This window comes from Eretmochelys imbricata, chromosome 1 (assembly GCF_965152235.1).
Source record: "Eretmochelys imbricata isolate rEreImb1 chromosome 1, rEreImb1.hap1, whole genome shotgun sequence".
NCBI lineage: Eukaryota > Metazoa > Chordata > Testudines > Cheloniidae > Eretmochelys > Eretmochelys imbricata.
Window position 1 is genome coordinate 257,335,415 of NC_135572.1, and position 21,801 is coordinate 257,357,215.

At 41.9% G+C, this 21,801-nt stretch overlaps 1 protein-coding gene across 1 annotated transcript in view; it reads right to left on the reverse strand.

Moving 5' to 3' along the window:
- Positions 1 to 2,184: 2,184 nt before the first annotated feature.
- Positions 2,185 to 21,801, reverse strand: part of KIAA1549 (KIAA1549 ortholog) — a 202,126-nt gene continuing 182,509 nt past the window's right edge. Inside the window, exons 16-21 of the mRNA XM_077807537.1 lie at positions 19,825 to 19,969; positions 16,232 to 16,561; positions 15,273 to 15,325; positions 10,000 to 10,145; positions 7,812 to 7,966; positions 2,185 to 2,500 (exon numbers count right to left, since the gene is read on the reverse strand). Of these exons, the coding sequence (XP_077663663.1) occupies positions 2,246 to 2,500; positions 7,812 to 7,966; positions 10,000 to 10,145; positions 15,273 to 15,325; positions 16,232 to 16,561; positions 19,825 to 19,969 (1,084 nt within the window). The 3' untranslated portion in view covers positions 2,185 to 2,245. The remainder of the gene's footprint in view (positions 2,501 to 7,811; positions 7,967 to 9,999; positions 10,146 to 15,272; positions 15,326 to 16,231; positions 16,562 to 19,824; positions 19,970 to 21,801) is intronic.

The window sequence follows — 21,801 nt, forward strand, 5'->3', positions numbered from 1 at the left end:
AGAACACTATATTAATGATTACACAATGTACCAATGATCATGTATTAATAGCACAATGTATTAATGATACCATAAGCAGAGTGATGTCAGAAGCACAGTAATCAGACTTCACTTCAGGTTCTAGAAGGAGAATCTGGGCTGTGAAGGACTGAATTTTTAATGAAACACCCAATAAACAGTTTTCAGTAATATCAAAACATACAAATACTGACCCAAGTACATTTCTCACCCTGCTAATGCTCTTGTTTTTCAAATTTGCTTCAGTGTGAAAGTCTCTCTTTAAAGCATCCTTAGGGTTTGCTTTTACAAACCATTGTATGAAACCAGTGTTTCATCCATTATGTTTGTACCAGGGATGACATGTTATACACTAAGTCAATAGGTAAATCTTGAAGAATGTCATATTAAAATATTTAAAAAAATATAAAAATTCAGTGACCTGATGGCTCCGCTGGTCATAACCATACAGGCATCAGGATTAAATTCAATCTGGGCTCATGAAGGCTTGGAGCACTGGCTGGGGGATTGATTGTAAACCTCAGAATTTCACTTAGACTGCATGTGCATAGCCTCATAGTTACCCTACCATACCAATGCTATCTATGCATACTATACCAATGCTGATTCAAGTATCAACCAAGTAAGGTACCTATATGAGGCAGATTCAGACATACCCCAAAGCCACCTGCTTGATGACCCCTTTTGTGGTCCATAGTTCAGACCATTCATTACTACCCTTTGGTTCTGTTTGAAAATCCCAACTCCTAGTATCAAATAGTCAAGAACATCACTGTCTCAGTGAGAGACTCCTAAGCCTCCTGACCAATATTAACTTACACTTTCTCTATGCCACCATTTTAGATTTAATTTGATGTAAGTTAAAAATAAAAATACTCCAACAAACCAAAATTTAGTCAGAATTTTCACTTGTATTATGCAGGTTACAATTGTGCAATGGCCAAATATTAGTAAACTCATAGCTAATTGTAAATTAAACTCTGGAAAAATAATGACAGACACTCCAAGACATGTACCATCATTACTGTGCCCCTTCATCCATGGGGACAGTAGGAACAGATAGAAATAAAATAACGGTCTCAAACAACAAATCTAAGCTTATGTTAATATTCTAAATGTCTTTGCCCCAAGTTTTATCTTTTGTAAGATTCAGTTTCACTAGATATGACTGAGATCCCAACGTAAGCTGTGGTTTATGGTAAATGTATACCTAGTGCTGGTGATCCTACCCAGGCTGGCTTGCTTTCTGGCCACACAGCAAACTACAGATTAGTATATTTTATCCCTCGTCGTGTGAAAGCATATAGTATGAGAGTATTTATGTTTAGAAGACAAACGTACATACTTATGCTCCAAAATTCAACTGTGACTAAGAATTCTCAACTAGATTTCAATGTATTTTTAACAAAATAAATATCCAGCCTTTTCTTTTTGGACATTTTGCTTTTCCACTCTGAATGAGTTTCCGGATATATTCTTGGATTTAAAAAGGCCATGGTTTTACTTTGCAAACATGAAGATGAAGGGACACTTGAAGCTTCAGCACCAGAAAAAAACGAGGAGGAGTGCAGAGAGTAGCTCCATTTGAAAACACAGAGCTCTAACAATTATTGTTCTGGTTTGTTACAAGTAGCTCAGAAATCCTTTTTCCCCCCCTAAGTAGTCTTACTGTTATTGTCATTAAGGTGATTTCCCGTTCTGGATCACACCTTCAATGTCTCCGATCCTATATAGTTTGTAATCCCGCAAAGCAGCAACACGAGCCACTTCACTAAAAACACTGGAGAGGTTAGAATTCTTGTAATCTCTCATCAAATGTTAATTCAGTCCATCTTGCTGGTAACAGGAAAGCTTTGCCTTCTTCTTTAAGCAAGGTGTCTCACCGTCTACTATTCTTGGTGGGGGTTTTGTGTGCGCGTGTGTGTTTTTTTAGGGTTAGCTTTTGACCTAAAGTTTTATTTTGTTCATTAGATCAAACCAAAGAGGGGCACAGTAATGCTAACAGATTAAGCAGGATAGCCAGCTCTGACAATACCACTTTGGCCTCCCTCTCCCTGCCTCCACACAAATCTCTCTCTTTCTCCTTCTGTTGCTGCTCTTTTCTGAAGTGTAATCTCTGGCGCTGTGGAAGTTTACTCTGATGACAGAAGAAAAACGTTGCTGATTTCCTTTGAGTCTTGCTTCCATAGGAAGCAGATACTTGGCAGATTTGCAAGAGCATGACAAATCAGCTGTGAAAGTTCTGAACTGTTGTCTGTTTCTGTGAGAGTCGCAGAAGCTCCTCTCTAATTGCTTTTATGAGAGATGCCGAGGAGTGACCAGTTTGGAGGTCCTCATTGGAACTGGTGGTGTAGCAGAGCCCCTGTCCCTGAAGGCTGCTGTGTGGAAGATGAGCAGGTGGTGCTGAAGGCTGTCTGGCCGAAGTCCTCTGCATCTGGAATACTGGTGAGGAAGAATATTCTTGATGTCCATACATGTGTGTCTGCAAAATGGAAAAAAAAAAAAAGTGATTGTTCCTCCTATTCAAAATAAGATGAGCTTGAGAAAGGAGAAGAAAGGAGAAAGACAAAAGGCAGAGGAGAGAGAGAAAAAGCAGCATGGAGATATGTCTAACCCCTGCTAGTTCCCTACTGCGTGAAATGGTGATTGTGCTTGTGAGGCACAAAACAAATAAGTTGCTGGCTTGTCCTAAGTTCAGGAATTCTCATTTTCTCTTCTAAGGTTTACAAAAATTTGGCCATTCTCTAATGTCTGATGTATAAATACAGAAAAGATGGGAGAAAGTCACGAAGGACTGTCTTGTGGATAAGGCACTGGACTGGACTTGGTTTAATTCCTCACTCTGCTATCAACTTCCTGTTGGCCCTTGGGCAAGTCACTTAATCTCTCTGTGCTTCAGTTCCCCATATCTGTAAAACGGGGATACTAGTACTTCCCTTTTCCTACTCATTTCTGTCTTGTCTATTCAGACTGTGTAATCTCCAGGGCAGGAACTGTCACTATGTGTTTGGACTGTGCTGAGACCAACAGGGTCCCATTTAGTAAAAGTAGAACTAGAAGAAAGACTCAGCAAGAAAAATTTCATTTTTCCACTCTCTAGAGTTGTTTGAGCTACACAGTTTCAGAAACATTGCCTTGGTGTAGGCCCAATTGTCCCAAATTAACAAGGAATACACCCTGTTTTTGTTCTCTAGTGCTATTTGCTTAAGAAACAAAAGAGGGTCTTAGTTTAAGTGGGGAAGGAAAAGAGGGGACCCTAGTGAAGAAAACTGTATTCATTAAGCAAAACAATAAATTCTCTGTAGTCTCTTTTAATGGCTCTCAAACTGTGAATGGAGAAATCTGGCAAAGCAGTTGAAACTAGTAATGGACGACAACTAAAGAATAGGCTTGGGATTTTTGTTAAAATGACAATCTTGAAATCACAGTCATCCTCATAATATGTAGGATGCTATCTTGCACAGCTCATGTATAGTGCAGCTGGGTTTTTTTGGGGAAAGGAGCTTTGATAGGAAAATGAAAGGATTTATGCTGGATAAAGTAGGACTTTTTTCTGTTATAAGTGGTATCCCAATCTTGCTTGTGAAAAAGAAACAATTCCAGTTATTGGAAATAAATTAATTGCTGCTTTGATTTTTCAAAATAGAGGCATCCCGGCCAAATGCACTAAAATAATTCTTACCTGCAGTCTTTGGTTAGCAGACTTGACAGGTAGTCTAATTCTATATTAAAGAGGGACAGGTTCTATGGTCCCAATTGAAAAAAGCAAACAAACTCCATTTGACACTGAGGTTTTACCAGCAAATTAAGCTATTTTCAGAGTACATTAACATTAGAAGTCACTATACGATTCAGCTTCTTATCTAGTAAAAAACAGTCAGTCAATAGTGTACTGCAGGAATGGTTTCTTGGTGGAAGTAAAAGAGAATGTTTGCTGACTGTGGTTGTTGATTATTTTGGTTTTAAAGTTACCTAGATGTTTTTTAATATCTTATTAAAAGCACAAGCGGCTACTGTTGGGCTCTAAACAAGTCTGAGGCTATAAAAACGGAGACACACTAGCTCACAATGCCACCAATAAAATGGATTATGACAACCAGTTGAAGATGATCTACCAGTAAAAAGGCACAAGGATTTGTACAAGTAGTTTTAGTCCATTATTTTTTCCTTTTCTTATCAAAACAAAGATGTTTTCTACCGTGCAGATAAGTATCAAAGTAACATGTACTGCTGTTAAGTGTTTACCCTACTTCACTGATGCTTTCTCAGGAGAATTCTTTCCTCCTTCATAATGTGCTCTATTTTGACACAGAAAGAGTACCAGTGATGGCTGTATTTTACTATTTCCTAAAAGAAATATAATAACTTGTTCTGGCTATCCAAATCCCTCTGAAATCAATGGAAAGCTTCCCACTGACTTCAAAGGAGTCTGTATCAAACCTTCTTGGATTAGCTTAGTGGAAAAGTAGGATGAAGTGTAGTGACCTGCTTGCTGATTTTCTGTCAGGAAGCAAGACTGAAGACTCATATCTTAGCATATTCCAGAGAAAATCTTCGAGAGTAAAGACTGTGGAAAGCAGAGGTACGAATACTGTAAGGTAATAGAATCCATCACAGGAACACGAAAGAATCAGAACCCACCTGTGTCAACCAGGGAAGAAAATATTCTAGTTCTAACCTTCCTAACTGTGGAGGATAATGTCAGAAATGTGTGTTCATATGAGAGAGACAGAGTGAGCGAGCGAGAGAGCAGGAAGAATGTTGGTGAAAGGGTCCCAAGCATCCAGGAAACATGACACTTGAGGAACGTAATTGTAACAAAGAAAACTTTTAAAGATGTCATCTTTCCAAAGAGGAGAATTGCAAAGATCTGAACTAGCGAAAGAAATCAGTCTGTGAAGATACAATAGAAAAAAACTTCCTTTCTGTTACAGGGAACTGTCAGATTAGGGCACGGATTTAGCATTTTTTTCTCTTTTTCCATTTAATTACACTTAGTAAGAAGGAGGGAAAGAACAACTGCCCCACTGGAGAGGCACACTAGGCATTCACGTGGGCTCTGTGACAAGCAACAGAACCGATGTTCTGTAGGGTGTGACAAAGTTCCTCCTCTGCCTTGGTGGATCCTGCGCTTATTGGCAGATTTTCTCGCCTCAGAGGTTCACGTCAGCCCTCAGTTTGACCACTTTCATGGCTCAAATCTGCCGTTCACTCAGTTAGCCTCATCACTGGCCAGCATGGGGAAAGGAAGAAGAACAATCCCTGCAGTCTCTGATGATCCACCTAGTGGATCGGGGAACAGGCCAGAGACCTTCCCCTCTGGTGGAACCCACAGTCCAGTTCAGCTCCTCCAGTATTGAGTAGGGAGTTGGAGGGATGAGGAGAACCCAGGCCCGCCCTCTACTCTGGGTTCCAGCCCAGGGCCCTGTGGATTACAGCTGTCTACAGTGGCTCCTGTAACACCTGTGTGACAGCTACAACTCCCTGGGCTACTTCCCCATGGCCTCTTCCCAACACCTTCTTTATTCTCATCACAGGATCTTCCTCCTGATGCCAGATAGCATTATCCTCAGTCCTCCAGCAGCACGCCCTCTCACTCTCAGGTCCTTGTGCCTCTTGCTCCCAACTCCTTGCACACACCACAAACTGAAGTGAGCTCCTTTTTAAAACCCAGGTGCCTTGATTAGCCTGCCTTAATTGATTCTAGCAGCTTCTTGATTGGCTGCAGGTGTTCTGATCATCCTATCTGCCTTAATTGTTTCCAGAAAGTTCCTGATTGTTCTGGAACCTTCCCTGTTACCTTACCCAGGCAAAAGGGACCTACTTAACCTGGGGCTAATATATCTGCCTTCTATCACTCTCCTGTAGCCATCTGGCCCAATCCTGTCACAAGGGTTTTAGTCAATGTTATAATCTGCACAATTTTTTTTTTTTTAGCAAACTGAGAAAACCTCATAAGCATCTGCATACAAACTGTAGCAGTCAGAAAGGAAAAAGAGCAGGGAACATAATTAAAATGTTACCACAGTTGACTAAAGAAAAGGATGTTTGCTGAAACCACATTAGAGCGACGCGTGCCTATTTGAAATGGTAACAAGAGCTGCTAACTGAAAATAAGGGCAATAAAATCCTTTTAAATGGGTCCAGAAGCTTTGAAATGCTCGCTAACCACTCAGACAACTGATGGGAGAAAAACAAGAGACTGTCTATCAAGGAAAAAATTATTTAATGAAATGTATGACAATATAGAGATAACATTGGAAGAGTGTATATGACAGGTATTGATGTCTGAAACAAACAACTGTTTACTTAGCATCTTGCAAAATGGGGCTCTGATCCTGACTGGAGTCTGAGCAATACTGTAATACAAGTAATAAAATAATAAAGATATAATGGTCCATAAGCACTTGAGAAAAAAGCCCTGAAGACCGATAAAACTAAAGTCACTTGAGCTGCCTGGGGAAAGGGCTGAAGGACAAATTATGAGAGCTGTCAAACCAACATGGACCCTGAGACACCACTGGAAGAGGCATGGAACAGAGCCTGTAAGATCTCTCCGCTGAGTGCCGGTCCAGCATTCGGATGCTTACCTTGACCAGAATGGAATGAGTTACTTGGATACCACATTCCTAAGCACGGAACAGGGGTACACATATCTAGCTACATTAGACAAACAGACCATTTTGGCCTTGTTAGCTATGTTTTGCATAGCATGAGGAGAGTCATATTTACATCCTGTCTGATTTTCAGAGGTGTTGAGCGCTCACAATTCCAACTGAAGTTAATAGGAAGTGCTCTGCATCTTTGAGAATCAGGCCCCAATCCTGCTTAATTTTGTTTTTGTTGAGCCTCTCAATATTTTTATTAAATACATCTATTTTAAGACAACATGGAATATGGATCGTGGTGATTGCTAGTGGGGACAAATGCTGGTGGAAGTACACAAAGGGAGGAAATTCTCTTCCTCAGGGAGGGGACGAATTTGAACAGAGGTGACAACTTGAGAGTGGGGCGGACAGCCAGAGCATAAAGGGGTTATCTCCAAAAGGGTACCTCGAGAAAGCTGGCATAGGCCAGTATGGGTAGAGGAATGGTTTAAAGACCAAGTGCATGAAATGCTGGTGACAGATATCCACATCCTTCCTGAGAAAGACAATACAGTAGCTGAAACATCACAACGCTTATAGTTTAATCAGAAATTTCATCTTCTGGAAGCAGTATTCTGTCAAATCATGGTGCCTGTCCGGTAGTATAGGTAAACTAACAGATATGTTGTTGACAGGTGAAAGGAAAACACCTTGTCCAGAAATCTCTACTGCTGTACACGACACATCTAATTCTACATTCAGTACCCAGATTCTCTGCCCTTATGAACTTGTGCAGCTCCATAGAAGTAATGGAGCTGTGCCAATGCATGCCAGCAGAGAACCTGGGCCATTTACTTCAGTGCTTTCGACCTGCAATTATCTCAAATTAAAGAAGTGCATGGAAAGCAGACTCGACCTCTGCTGGAGCTCTGGGGTAGAAGTGGTGAACTGTAACCAGAACACAGTGGTTAAAGGCCTTGAGTGAGGAAGCGGATAGGGAAGAGTGAGTGAAAGAGGTTAGAGAAGCGGAGGTGAAAGAATAGCAAGCAAGAGAGGTTAGAAGAGCTAGTGAAGGTTGGAAGAGCAAGCGGAGGTTGTCAGAAAAGCAAGTGAAAGAATCATCGGAAGAAATTCCAAACAGCAACGAAAGCAAAACCTGAACATATCACTGCTTTAGAAACTATATAAATGTGAAACAGTACTCACTGCATCTCTCCTAGCACATTCATCCTCTCCACGATAGTGGGGCCACCCTGGTCCCCCCGGCTGGCCATGCCCTGCTCTGACTGAGGGAATCTCCACTTGTTGGGCTCCGATTCTGCTAGCAATTCCCACCTGAGTGAGGTGCTGTATCTGAGAACCTTAAAAGCAAATATTGGTTTTTCATCTTTATACACAGTAAGTTTGCAGGGCAGATAAATGACAAAAAGCTAACATATAATTTTTTGGGGGAGGCAGGAAGAAAAAGAAGCTTAGTTTTTGTTTAACACACAAATCAGGATCAGCAGACAGAAGAATATCAATGCAGATTGGAGAAGGGAAATGCATTTACTCTGGTGCAGCTCACTCAAAATTTGGTATTTTTCATTACCTTTCATTGATAACAAACATTACACACACATGCACATCAGACACTGAATGTACATCTCAGGTATATGCCAGTCATTAAAACAAAAATTACAGAAAGCCCTTACAATTTTAAATGCTAGTGATCTGGCAGCAAAGAGGAGACATTTGCTATTACACCAACAGACCAGGAAGACCCTAAGTCTGCACACTGTTCTCTGTTCCATCCCTCACAGCCACAACATGAATGGCTATCCCTGTATACGGTTTTTCCTGCTTTCGTTTGTGCTTAAAGATTAAACAGTACTGACATTAACCAACGGGAAGGTCAGTACACAGCTTACTTCCTTTATTAACTCAGCCTGGAACCTAAATCCACTCCCTTCCCACTGCTTTCTGCTGAATGCCAGGACAGCTATCATCATTAATTGCAAGAGAGACATTTAGCAACATGCCAAGTTTACTTTTCCCCAAATTTTCTCTTATGATGGGCCAAAATTTTTCTGTAAATACATTAGAAGCGAAATAACTTTAAAGATCTGCAGATACCTCATTGAAAACTTTGAAAAACAGGAGCTGTTGATACTTTGTGACTGTGTGTTTTGTGCGGGGGTGGGCACATAGACAAGTTGCCTAACTTGCATGTAATATTTACTTTACTCTTCTTTCCTTAAAATAAATTTTTAAAAAATTATAAAATTGATATTTGGTTGTTCTTGTATCTTAATTGAAGGATAAAAACTGGTTAGAGTTCACCAGAAACAAAAACTCGCAGCTGATCAACCATAGAAACTTAAGGAACAGTTTACATAATATATTAAATCATCTATGAAATAATGAACCCCCTCACCACCATCACTTTGCACAATTATAGGGAGAGGAGAGCTGCAGGTCAAAGTTAATTCTCTGGACTACAACATTGACATGTCTAATTTAGAAATTCTTGAGCACTCCTATATTTTCAGTATTTTAATTCCCTCTCTTTTGGAAGAAAGTTAATAGAGACATTTACATGAGAACAGAATCTTTGTTTCTTAAGAGTTCATCAGCTCCTGCCGCTTAAACCCAATATGAAGTTAGAACCTTGTTTGCTATGGAAATTGTCTCACAGTCAGGAAGATGATTTCATGTGGTACAGATAGACTCTTCAGATACTGTTTTTATGCAAATGTCCCTAGTAAGAAAAAAGAAAAAAAAGATGCAGGATAAATAGGCAAAATTTTGCTGAACAGAATATTTTCTCCAGAAGGCATCAGTTACCGTTTAACTTACCACAAAGGAAATACTGCGGTCACCTGTCAAAAGTCAACATTCACTGAACTCTTTTTGAAATGCTGAAGTTATTTCCTATTCTAAGGCTATCTTTTCACTACAAAAAAAAAAAGGGTTTTTTTAACCATAGGATAACCGTAGGATAACCATAGGATAACATTAGCTATCCCACTGAAAAATCCTAGTGGCACTGTAGTTTTTACCACGAGGCAGCGAGGCTCAGGTCTGGGTATGATGATGATCTTGCCTTGCAAGCTAGCAGTAAAAACTACAGTGCCCTGTCTCCACTAGGGGATAGCTAGCAATAGTTAGTTGGCAGTGAAAACAAAGCCTAAGTTTGGAGTACACCATCTACGGTGACCAGATGTCCCGATTTTATAGGGCCTGTCCTAATATCAGAGGCTCTCTCTCCCACCCCAATTTTTCACACGTGCTATCAGGTCACCATAGTACCACCTGATGGCAAATGATGACTTTTAGTAGGGACAACTATATATGGAACATATTGGAAAAAGGTGTAATATTCCAGTGCACGTTCAGTATAAACCCAAAGTACCTGCAGTGCTTCCTACTGGTCGTGGCCGTGCCACCGATGGCATTTCTTCTGGGTATAGCCCTCTGGAGGAATACTGAACATCAGATTGTTGCTGGTCTGGGTGCATTAACTCTGCAGGCTGAAGGAAACCCGGGCCAAAACTTTGCCTGTTGGCAGAGCAACATAAGATCACACTGACTGATCTTTCCACTGTGAAAATATTTACACTTGTCCCTTATACTTAACCCTATTATGATCACTCATGTGTATTTTTACCGTAGCTGCTACAAAAAGAATTAAACTTCATTACCATAATCCTCTTTCGTAACATGCACTTCATAAGAATAGGCTTGTACAAAGAATAACACAGGAGTTGGAACACAAGCATTTTCATGGATTGGGGTGGCTTCAATCCACTGAGAAGGGTTTGAAAAAGAAGAAAGATTTACTTTTTCGCTGAGGAAAACCATCATCACTACTACCTCAAAGCAACCACAGAACAGGACAGAGTCAAATTCACTTCTAATGTAAGCAGGTTCATCTAACTTCACTGACTTCAGTTGAAACGCACCTGCGTAATTTAGGGACCCAAAAACCCTACTAACTAATGTTGCTGAGTCAGGGGCTCGGATCTAAATCAACAGGAAGAAAGTGCAAAATGTAACATGTATTTGGCAAACAGAGATACCATTTGGTTTATGGGTACTTCCCTAAGTATTAGGAATATTTGTTGTGTTGAGCTCTAGAAATTTTCAAACATCCTCTGATTATATATGATACATCGCACCATGTCACGTTGTGTCGTGACACAGGTCAAGAGAAGGCATGTTAACATCCCTACTTCCTGCAGTGCGATTATTCAAAGGCAGTCTCCACCAATGGTGATAATCATAACTCCACAATTGTTTGCTTACCAAGGGTAGTCTAAGGTGACTTAGCATTAATAAAATGTGTCAGATTGACAGCACCGGAGAGGAAAGCCTATTCACTGAACTGTTATACCAGTGTGATTCACCCTGAGCTGGAGACATCACATTTAAGGATTAGCTTGATCTCCACTGTCTATCGAATTCTCAGTTTCTCTGCTGAGTGTGTCAACATGGTGCCAACCTGTGCTCATTGTGAGAGTGCTCTCTGTGACATGGACTCCCATTTAGCTACACCCTCAATCCTGCAATGAGCTCTGCAGGAACTCATGTGCCCAGATTGAGCATTTTACAGGACTGGGACCCAAGTTTCTATACTATGCTCATCACCCTGGTGTCTGAGTAGCTTTTTCCTAGGAATTGGGCTATTTATTATCCCCAGATTTTTATTCCACTCATTAACATGGACCACCAAACAGTCATCTGATTGTATCTCACTCAAGCCATTGCTGACCTGGGGAGCATTTGAACCAGTGACCTACATAAGAAAGGCTCAGAGGACTGCATGACTCAGAAAGTTGGTAATGGGATGTGGAACCTAATAGAGAGAAAACAGTAATTTAAAATACAATACATTAGTCATTTAGGATACAGCCTAACAAAGAGTTCTGAAGGGTTCAAGAGAAACATTTTTAGTTTGGAACAGCCACTCTCCCCCTATATCCCATGGACTTGTTCCTAATTATCTACTCAGCAACTCCAGAGAAGTGATTTGGAACCAGCTTTCCAAGCACCATGGGACATTAAAACGCATGTCTGAAAGGGGTTTAACGATGCCTATTTGGGGTTGTTATCTGGGGACCAGTAAGAGTGCAACAGTGAGAGAAGTGCCCATATGGTATTTCATGCCTACACCACCAAGCTGGAACCTTATAATCAATAATCTATTAGAATCATTTTAGATGTTTCCTTTCAAAGGAAATATCCTCCCAAGATTACAGCTGAGGGTATTATTTTTGTGCAAAATTATTTTTTGAGGGGGGTATTTCCATTACTGTTGCTCTTTCAGTAGATGAAAGAAGTTCATGTTTCACAGCTCTCCTCAAGCCTCCCATTATAATAAATGATGGTTTTAACTACACTTTACCACTAGTTAGACATCCATGACAGATGATGCAAAATGGATACCTGTATCATTACCTAGCTATTGCTGGTCCTAATTTGGATCAGACAGACTTTCCAGTCCTGGTTTCTATTTTCCAGACCAGCCTTCCATCTGGCTTCTCTAGTTTCAATGGAAAGGTTTCACTTCTAGCCAATTTAATTGGAAAAAACCCTTTGCAAATCAATTTTTAGATTTAGACATTCTCAGCATGCTCAAGATCAGTGTATGTCTATTGCATGATGCAACATTCATACCATGATAATGGCTGCCAAGCCCCAGTATCAGCACAGTAAGTAAGTGACCTAACTTAATACGTTTTGCCTTTCTGCCCAGGTTGGTTCCAGCCCATTAAATATGTTGATTGCATTAGTATAGAGAAAGGGAACAATCTGGTTTCCCGATCACTGTTCTGTGCATTGGCTATTTAAGCCATCGGACTGTGACGTTAATAATGTCGACCTGTAGTGATTTCAAAACACTCCCCTTCCTATTTCTATAGGTTTCTGCATTGTTTCTACCAGTTTCATTATCTTTGTCTTCAGGAAATGAGTGTAACCTTCTTTACTAGAATACAATACATTTCTTCCTTGCTCCATCACGATGTAAAATGAAGAAGCTGTGGTATTTTATACGGTCTTTAAAGAAACCTTCCTGTGCAGGTCAATGAAGTTGCCGGTTGTTACTTTAACCCTATGGCACTAGCAGGTCCTGGGTTTCCACCACCACCACCACCTGTGGTATTAATGTTTAACTTAAGGAAATTCAACCTGCGGGTACCAAGGGGCTCAGAGCCTTTTGAAAAAGTAATACACAGTGAAGGTACTGCCTTGTTCAAGGATTTGATAACTGGCTACGGAGCCTTTCACTATTAGCCCACCTCTCTAAATCTGAGACAGGTTGAGAGTGAATGAAAATTGTTAATCATTGATGCCTAGTGGTGATCTACATACAGTGAGCTGATCTCAGTACAGTTTCTAATGTGCTAGTGTCTCAATCACAAAATCATCTTCTCACGTCATGATTGGCCATATCAGCCAAGACCTCAAAGAGCAAATGTGCATGGGGACTAAATTCCCCTCTCCCCTTCTAGAGGTGATCCTTTCAGTCTCAGTCCCATGGGCAGGGAAAAACTGTCCATCCCCATTCTGCAGATAGAGGTTTTCAGTGCCTACGACTGTCAGCACAGCCCTTCTCCAAGAATTACATTCATTTTAAAATAAATAAAATAAGGAAGTAATACACTATGTATAAATCAGACCCTGACTTTCTCTTGGAGCTTTGTCCTGAGGAGAATTTGTGCTCTGACACATCTGTCTCCAAGGTTAGCAGGTGATCTTCCCTTTACTGGAGTAAGCTTTTGGGACTGTAACTTGCTCCCACTTGATAATGTATATTGAACATTCATGATTATATGGGAATTAAAGGGAAAGCCAAATAGTAAATTTGGAGTTGGGAGGGAAGGGAGGTATTTATCAGTTGTAAACCTACGAGGAATAATGTTTCCCTTATATATCTATATAGATTGGGATTTTCTCACCTCCATCTTCATATGAGACTACCACAGCAGGGCCAGGAGAGCCTACGAGATAGATCCCCACTGATTTTATACAGGTGGGCTTGCTACCAGGCCTTCTCTGAGAGGCCCCCTTTGCTCTGGAATTTATTCCCCACTTGGCCCAAAATAAATTGAATCTCTTAATCTATAATGCATGCAGGGAAGACCATTTATTTACAGGGCTTTTCAAGAGGGCAGAGGGAATGGACAAGAGGGAGTCTTTGTGTGGAGTGAAGTACATTTGGTTGCTCTGATTTACTGTTGGTTAATTTAATTTTTTTTATTATTAACATCTGACATTTGAGCATGGGCAGTGTTCCACTATTCATTCAGCATCTGGCACAAACCTTAATCTCCCCTAACTACCACAGTGCTTTTCCATCTAGCTGAGACTGCAAAGTATGAGCTTCCTATAGCCTGCTGCTGCACCATGAGCAGAGCACTGAGAAATACGGAAGGGATCATACAGTTCCTTCCAAACTTCTCTTCAAGCACATGTCCTCAGAATATGGCTAACTTCCCATCTCTGGCATGAGAACTGCAGGGGTGTATCCATGAAGTTCTCAAAGGACTGGGGCCTATATCTCCATTTGTGCAGTAGAATAAAAAGAGTGAACAAGCATGGAGTTTCCATACGTTTAACCATTGCAAAAGTGGCTGCCCAGCAACAAAGAAAGCATTCTATCATTGGCATACAGCTTACACATGTTATATGAATGAAACAAAGACAGGAGAAGCAGCTTAGTGCAAAGGAGAGTGCACTGGACTGGTATGCAGGACACCTCTATTCTGGGCTCCACCTCTTTGTGCTCCATTTGCCCTCACACCCTTTGTCTGTCTTGTCTGTTTAGAGTGTAAGTTCATTGGGACAGAGACTCTCTCTTAATACGTGTTTATACCAAGAGTGTCAAATCTACTCAGAAGAGAGAGTTTAATTACTTGTTTAATTATGGCCCATGGCCAGGATATAAATTCAGAACTTCATATTCTCCCCAATCCACAGTGCATCTCTCACTGACATCAGTGAGAGAGGTTTGCGCAGAGATTAAGTGAAAGATACAGACAGCCTCTATGTAGTAACTAAACTTTTATTTACTAGCTATTTATTCAGCAACTTTTTGACATATTCAGCATCGTTCATTGAGATAATCAGCTCCCCTTTGGGCCAATGCTACTCCTGCCCTGTGTTTTTCTTCCTTCCCCTCCCCCCGGCTTCTCTTAAGTCTTTCGTTCTTCCTTCTGCTCTTCCCTCCCAGGAACTCCCAGCTCCCACCCTCTTTTCTGTTCCATCTATTAAAATGATCAGCAATGGAACAGTTAAGGTTGACAATGACATTTCTTCATCACTCGGCTTTAGAAATGCCACTCCAATGAAATTAACATGTTACACATGTTGATGTCATTGTTTCAGGCTCTCTGCAGACTCTGGCACTCAATGGTATGCTCCATTCACATTTGGAAGGTTATCTTCGCAGCCATGAAGGCTTGAAATTTATTGTTTTTTAATTAAAGCTTGGAATCTACATAATCCAAGTGTGTCATGTTGGCCACATAAATACTTTATGCAGGCTGCATCTGGCCTGTGGGCCATCTGTTTGACACCCTGAGTTTGCACAGTACCTAACAGAGTAGGGTCTCAATCTCAGTAGGGCCTCTTGGAGCTAATGTAATATAAATAATAATTATAATTCCATGAACAGAAAGGTACCTCTGCAGCAGACCCGGCGCTGTTGGAGGAGTCATTCCAAATTCCACGTATCTCTATTGGAAATAAATTAATAAAAATAAAATCAATAAATTGGGAATTTCAGTCAGTGTTTTACAGGTTGAATGAGACCCAATTGCCGGGCCTACATGTGAGCGGACTGCAAGTTTACTGACAGAGATTTACAAAGATTTACAAGTTTACTGACAGAGATTTTTTGTTAAGTGGCACAAGAAGACCTGGGAAGTGCAGCTCCAACAGGACAACCAGCTCTTCTATGTTTGCCCATGCTCCTTATGTGGCTTATCCACCTTTTGAAAATGTGTTCTCTGACTTGCAGCTTAAGGCCCCCTACAATGTGTATTTAATATAAATTTTACGAAAAGCTAAGCTATTATTTTACCTTGTGAAGGTGGGGGGAGCCAATGGCACACAGGTAGTGCTAGATCTTAATTTATCCTGCCTAAAATGATTTATTTTGTACAACAGACTTCCAACTCTATTTACAATTTCATACAGGAGCATCAGCTAATGGTTAGAGCAGGGGAGGTAGAATCAGGATGTCATGGTCTCAAATGTCCTGGTGGAAAACTCTGCCTAAATACTTAGAACTTTATCTTCGTGGGCTCTAAATAGGTGCTAAGCTAAAACAGACTTTAGAAAAGAAATGTTATTCATTTAAATACCAAGACTGATCTGTGAAAGATCACAACTGAGTGGACCAGGACAGTGTTCTCTTAAAAGAGAACTCCTATCTGCCTCCAACTGAGAAAAAAAGTTCACAGGATGGTTTAAACAGTGAATCCCCCATTTGGTAACTGTTCACATCACGGATATCCCTGGTTCCGGTAATTGCTCAATATCCGTGATGAACCCTGATCTAAAAGGTGTAACAATAGTGACCATGGCTCAACTGGTCCTAACACCCTGCCCTGAAAAGCCTTTCAAGATGTATCACTCACACTAAATGGGTTGTTTACTGCCTGGGCTGGACCATATGGTGATCCCCAGTGGGGGCATGTGGTTCCCCTCCCTGCTCGAGCAGGAGTGTTGTTTACCGGCTGTCCCGCAGAGACCCCAGGTGATGTGATGGCAGTGGAACTGGCTGCTTGGCTACTGGGAGCCACCAGGGCAAAGGCATCATCCAAGAGAGAGTGCATGGTCTGCCGGGCCTCTTCAATGGATGGCTGTGGAGGGATGTACTGAGAGGCTGGGTGGGGAGGCAAGCCTGGGTACTTCCCGAGATCAAGAGAAGAAGGTGTCTGTGGTTCTGCAGGCAGGTCAGGATCAGACTACAGAGAAGACAGAGAATGGAACCAGGAGTCAGAGAGACTTTTACATACGCAGTTTCAAGTCAGTGACATTTAACTTCTGAATAAGGATTAGAACAAGCTGGAAGCAACAGAGGAGAGAGACCTGGGTGTGTGGATTGATCACAGGATGACTATTAGCCACCAGTGGGACGCAGTTGTGAAAAAGGCAAGGCATTTTCAGTAGAGACAGAAGTGTTAATGCCACTGTACGAGGCCACTGGTGAGACCTCATCTGGAATACTGTGTACAATTTTGGTCACCCATGTTCAAGAAAGATGAAATCAAACCGGAGCAGATGCAGAGAAGGGCTACTAGGATGATCAGGAGAGAACGGACAGCCTATCTTATGAGAGGAGACCAGAAGAGCTTGGATTGTTTATCCTAGCAAAAAAAAAAGGCTGATCGGGGATATGATTGCTTTCTATAAATACATTGGGGGAGGGGTAAATATCCGGGAGGGGGAGGAGCTATTTAAGCTACAGGACAGTGTTGGCAGAAGAACAAATGGGTTGAACTGACTCCAAACAAATTCAGGCTGGAAATCAGAAGAAGGCTTCTAACCACCAGAGGGGTGAGGTTCTAGAACTGCCTCCTAATAGGAGTTGTGCCGGCAAACACGAAAGAACAGCACAAATTGATCAATGCGACTCTACGACAGCACTGCTGGTGATGGTAGGTGCCAGGGCTCATTTCCGGTTTTTGTCTTATAAAAGCTCATGCTTCAGAGCTTCAGCCAGCCACCTGCAGGAATCAGGAAGGAATTTCCTCCCGCCGCCCCCCATGAGAATTTGGTCGGGGGTTGGTCTCCTTCCTCCAAAGCATCATCCGGGGTGGACACAGCTGTAGATGAGACCCTGGATGGAGTGGGCCAGTGCTCTAAGGTGGCATCAAGCATTCTGTCTCTCAGGTGCTTGCTGGCTGGTTCTTGCTCACCTGTTCAGGGTCTAACTGATTGCCATGTATGGGGTCAGGAAGGAATTTCCCCCAAGGTCAGATTGCAGTGATCTTGGGGGTTTTTCACCTTACTTTGCAGCATGTGGGGGTGGGTCACTTGCCAGGATTATCTGGGTACATCTCACTTAATCATTTCCCTGCCACTGCGGGGGTCTCAGGCACTGGTGCACCTCAGTCCCTCCTATTCTCTCCCCGCAGCATAACAATCTAATCTGGGTGCTGTAACACTTTGGTCTCAATTCGACTGTTGGGTTTAGTATGTGGGGTGGTGTTGGTGGCCTGTGACATACAGGAGGTCAGACTAGATGATCTGGTGGTGCCTTCTAACCTTAAATCCTATGACCATCGAAACCAAGTTGAGATTTAAGGCATCTGTGTGCATGTCAGCCAAACCGGTCCAGTTCTTCTACCAGAGAGTCATTTTAGTTCAACTGTTTCAGCCAATTTAAGCTTCCTCACTACATTACTAGGTGGGGAACAGCATACCACCTGATAGAGACTGAGCTGCACTAGAATGATGTGGTTTGTAAATGTATATGTATCTGAAATCACATAGTGAATGCTGACTCTTATCTAGAAGATGACAGTCTGAGCTAGCTCTCTCTAAATCAGGGGTGGGCAAACTTTTTGGCCGGAGAACCACACCTGGGTATGGAAATTGTATGGCGGGCCATGAATGCTCATGGTTCCCGGCCAATGGGAGCTGTGGGGGTGGCGCTTGGGGCAGGGGCAGCGTGTGGAGCCCTCTGGTGCCCCTATGCATAGGAGCTGGAGCGGGGACATGCCGCTGCTTCTGGGAGCCACGCGGAGCCCCAGAACATGCGGAGCAGGGCAAGCCCCGGACCCTGCTCCCCATCAGGAGCTCGAGGGCCGATTAAAAACGTCTGAAGGGCTGGATGAGGCCCTCGGGCCGTAGTTTGCCCACCCCTGCTCTAAATGAAGTCTTTCTGAACCTTTGCAGCTCTACGGAGCGAGTTGAGTCTTTGTGTAACAACTGACCACGTTAGCTGAAATGTGAAACAATTATGGCTATCCTGAGCAATACAGGACAGGAGCTATTCAACAGCTAAGCGGTTAGCTGTGAGGAAGCTGAACTGAAGTGCATCGTCCTAAAGGGATTCACAACAGTGCCTGATGTAGCCAGCACAACTACTACATAAGGTCTTACCTCAGGAGCATATTGCTCCTCAGTAACAGGAAGTTACGCAGCCTTGCAGTAGCAGACTTATTGTGTCAGCTCCTTCTTGCCACTGCATGCCGGCTGCAGTGTCACCTATCAAGCCACACTCCTCTATGTCACTGGGAGTTTAAAATGCTGAGGGCCAACTCTCCACGGGTGCCGAAAGGGCTGAGCTTGCTATGTGACAAGTCTCAATTAAATAGCTGCGGACTAGAATTCATTCCAATATGGGTGACATTAAAATGATCATGGCGCATGTTTGAACGCCGATGAAGACCACAGAAAGAAACATTATGGTCCTTCATTACATTTTAAAAAATGGAAACTGTTTGAAACTGTCCAGAGGTTTTGAATGTTAGCAGCGTCTGAGTGAAGACTGATTAGTGGCCAGAGTGCGGGTGCACCAGTCCAGAAAGCACAATAAGTGCAGTTTACTACATGATATTATTAAACTTAAAAGTTCTTAGTTACTATTTTTAACATGGAAAGAAAGCTAATTTGCTAGATACTGTATGAAAATTATTTCAGTTATTTCTGCACTGATATCTAAGTTTAAAGAAAAGAAAATCTATCATTGGGGGACCTCAGTTTTTCACTACCTGAAAAACTAGAATAAAATTTCCTATAACATTTGGGATTATTTAATCACTGGTAATGTGGACTAGAATGTACTGAACTGACTGTGCTCAAAGGATCATGTAGCATGCACACGTTTTCATGTGATGGGTCTTTTCCAGGATTTATATTTTAGTTTCTAACGTTGCTCACTGGAGAATCCTTTTCTCATTTCATAGCATTTCCTATGATTACTGTTCCTAATGGCCCCATTTTCAATTCTCATTATATAGTTTATTGGGACTGATAAAAATGCTTTTCAGTGCTTCTGTTTTGAAGACCAAGCAACACCAGCACGAGTAGAAAATGACAGGTTTTACTATTTTACCCAAACATTCTGCATAGGAAGTTCTTGACTCACTCAGTTTCATCCAAATGGAATTAGCATATAAAGTAGCCACTCAGAGCATACCAGGAAAATAGGAGATTCACCTAAGTCACAGTTATCGTAAGAACTATCAGTGTATTCCTGTCATCTAAAAGACAAACATACAATATATGCAGAATTATTGACTCCTGGTGGTCTTTTGTATGTCCCATCACTGTCGGTGGTGATTAGCCTGTCCTTCTCAGCATCAATAGGGCTTCCATTTATCTGATGTCTCCGACGCTGCTTGGGAGAACGTTTTGCACGTGAACTAAAAAAAAAAAGAGAGAGAAATAAAGACCAAGAGAAAGTTCAGCACCTTTTGTCTTACTAGAAATACAACTAGTTTTTATGGCTGGTTATGGATTGTCCTCAGTTCTTCTGTGCATCCTTTCAGGTATGACCCCCTGCTGCACATGAACATTTTGGAGAGTCCTCAGGCAAGGGACATCTCCTATGAAATATAGTGAAATATCTCAGTCATATGTAATTCTACATGAAAAATGCCAAAAATTATGTCATAAAGGAGGGATTTAAAACAAAAAGAGAAACGTACATTTGGTCATCCTTTGGCAAAGCATCAACATACTTCTTAGAATGACCTTGGTGACAAGGATGCTATCGCTACACACAGCCTGTGCGTGAGTGAATGAGTGTACAATTTTGCTTTGGAAGACAATTTTTCTACCTTGGCTGGCACCTAGAATATTTAATAAGTTCATATATTCTTCCAGTCTCCTTCAATCACAGTAGACAGTATTGATTTACAATTCATATTTTTAGGATTTTTAAGAAATAAAACTACATAAAAAGTAAATCAATACTCCCTAATACAATTGAATGACAGAATCTGATAAGCAGTCAATCCTATTATAGTGCCTGTATGATGGAATGGAATTTTGAGTGCCCAGTTTGAGACACCTAGGATCTGATTTTTCAGTGTTCCTAGCATTATATAGCATTCTGTATGTTCAGAGCAGTCTCACCACTGACTTCAGTTGAAGCTGCAAGTGCTCTGGAATTCTGCAAATCAGACCCCAGGGTCTTAAGTTAGTCACCCAGAAAATGAGGAACTGACCACCAGTGAAAAGTTTGGTTTAACTGACTCGTCCATCACCATATAGGAACTCTGTGCTCTACTGGACACAGACTCTACTGCCATTTCCCCCCAGGTCTTGAGACCTTTTGTCCTGTCACCATCCCAGTCTTGTATCTTCCCACCCCAGCTCCTCGTTCCTGTCTTGTTTTCCTCAACCAGCAGTCTCCAGTGAGGCTCCACTCAGGCTTCTTATCCCAGTCCCAGTCTCCTTGCTTCACAAATACTAAGTCTCCCTTGTCCCAGTCTCACCCAGTCCATTCCCATTCTTCTTGCCAAGCCAGTCCCAGCTCAGTTTCCCTAACACCCGATATTCCTCATTCCAGACTTGCAGCATTCTAAATGATGGCATTATGGAGCTAACAAAGTAACCGTCAGACTGCAGAACAGAGATTACGCTGAGCTTTAAATTGATGTATGTAAGGGTAGGTCTTCACTACCCGCCGGATCAGCAGGTAGTGATCGATCTATTGGGGATCCATTTATCGCGTCTCACCCATCGACTCCGGAACTCCAGCTCGCGAGAGGTGGAAGCGGAGTAGACAGGGGAGCAGCAGCGGTAGACTCGCCGCCGTCCTCACGGCCAGGTAAGTCGACCTAAGATACGCCGACTTCAGCTACACTATTCCCGTAGCTGAAGTTGCGTATCTTAGGTCGACCCCCTACAGTGTAGACCAGGGCTAAGTCAGCTGAAGGAAAGACACAGTGGAGGAAAAGTTTTGTTTGTTCTCAGTGTGAACGTGGTCCAGGCAGGACTGCGTTTAGGGAACCTGGAACTCAAGAGAAAGAGGCCCCTGTGTCCATATACCCCACAGAAGACACAGAACAGACACTGTCTTGACATATAAGACCGGGAGGGAAGATCTGTGAGATGGGTTAAGTGCTGTGTGCATCTGGTTACCATGAAGGAATAAGGAAGAAGGGATTTTATTGTCTGGTATTTGCCGAGTTTTAAAGATAAATTTGAACTTTTGTATATTTTATCATTAGTTTTCATGGTCTCTTGA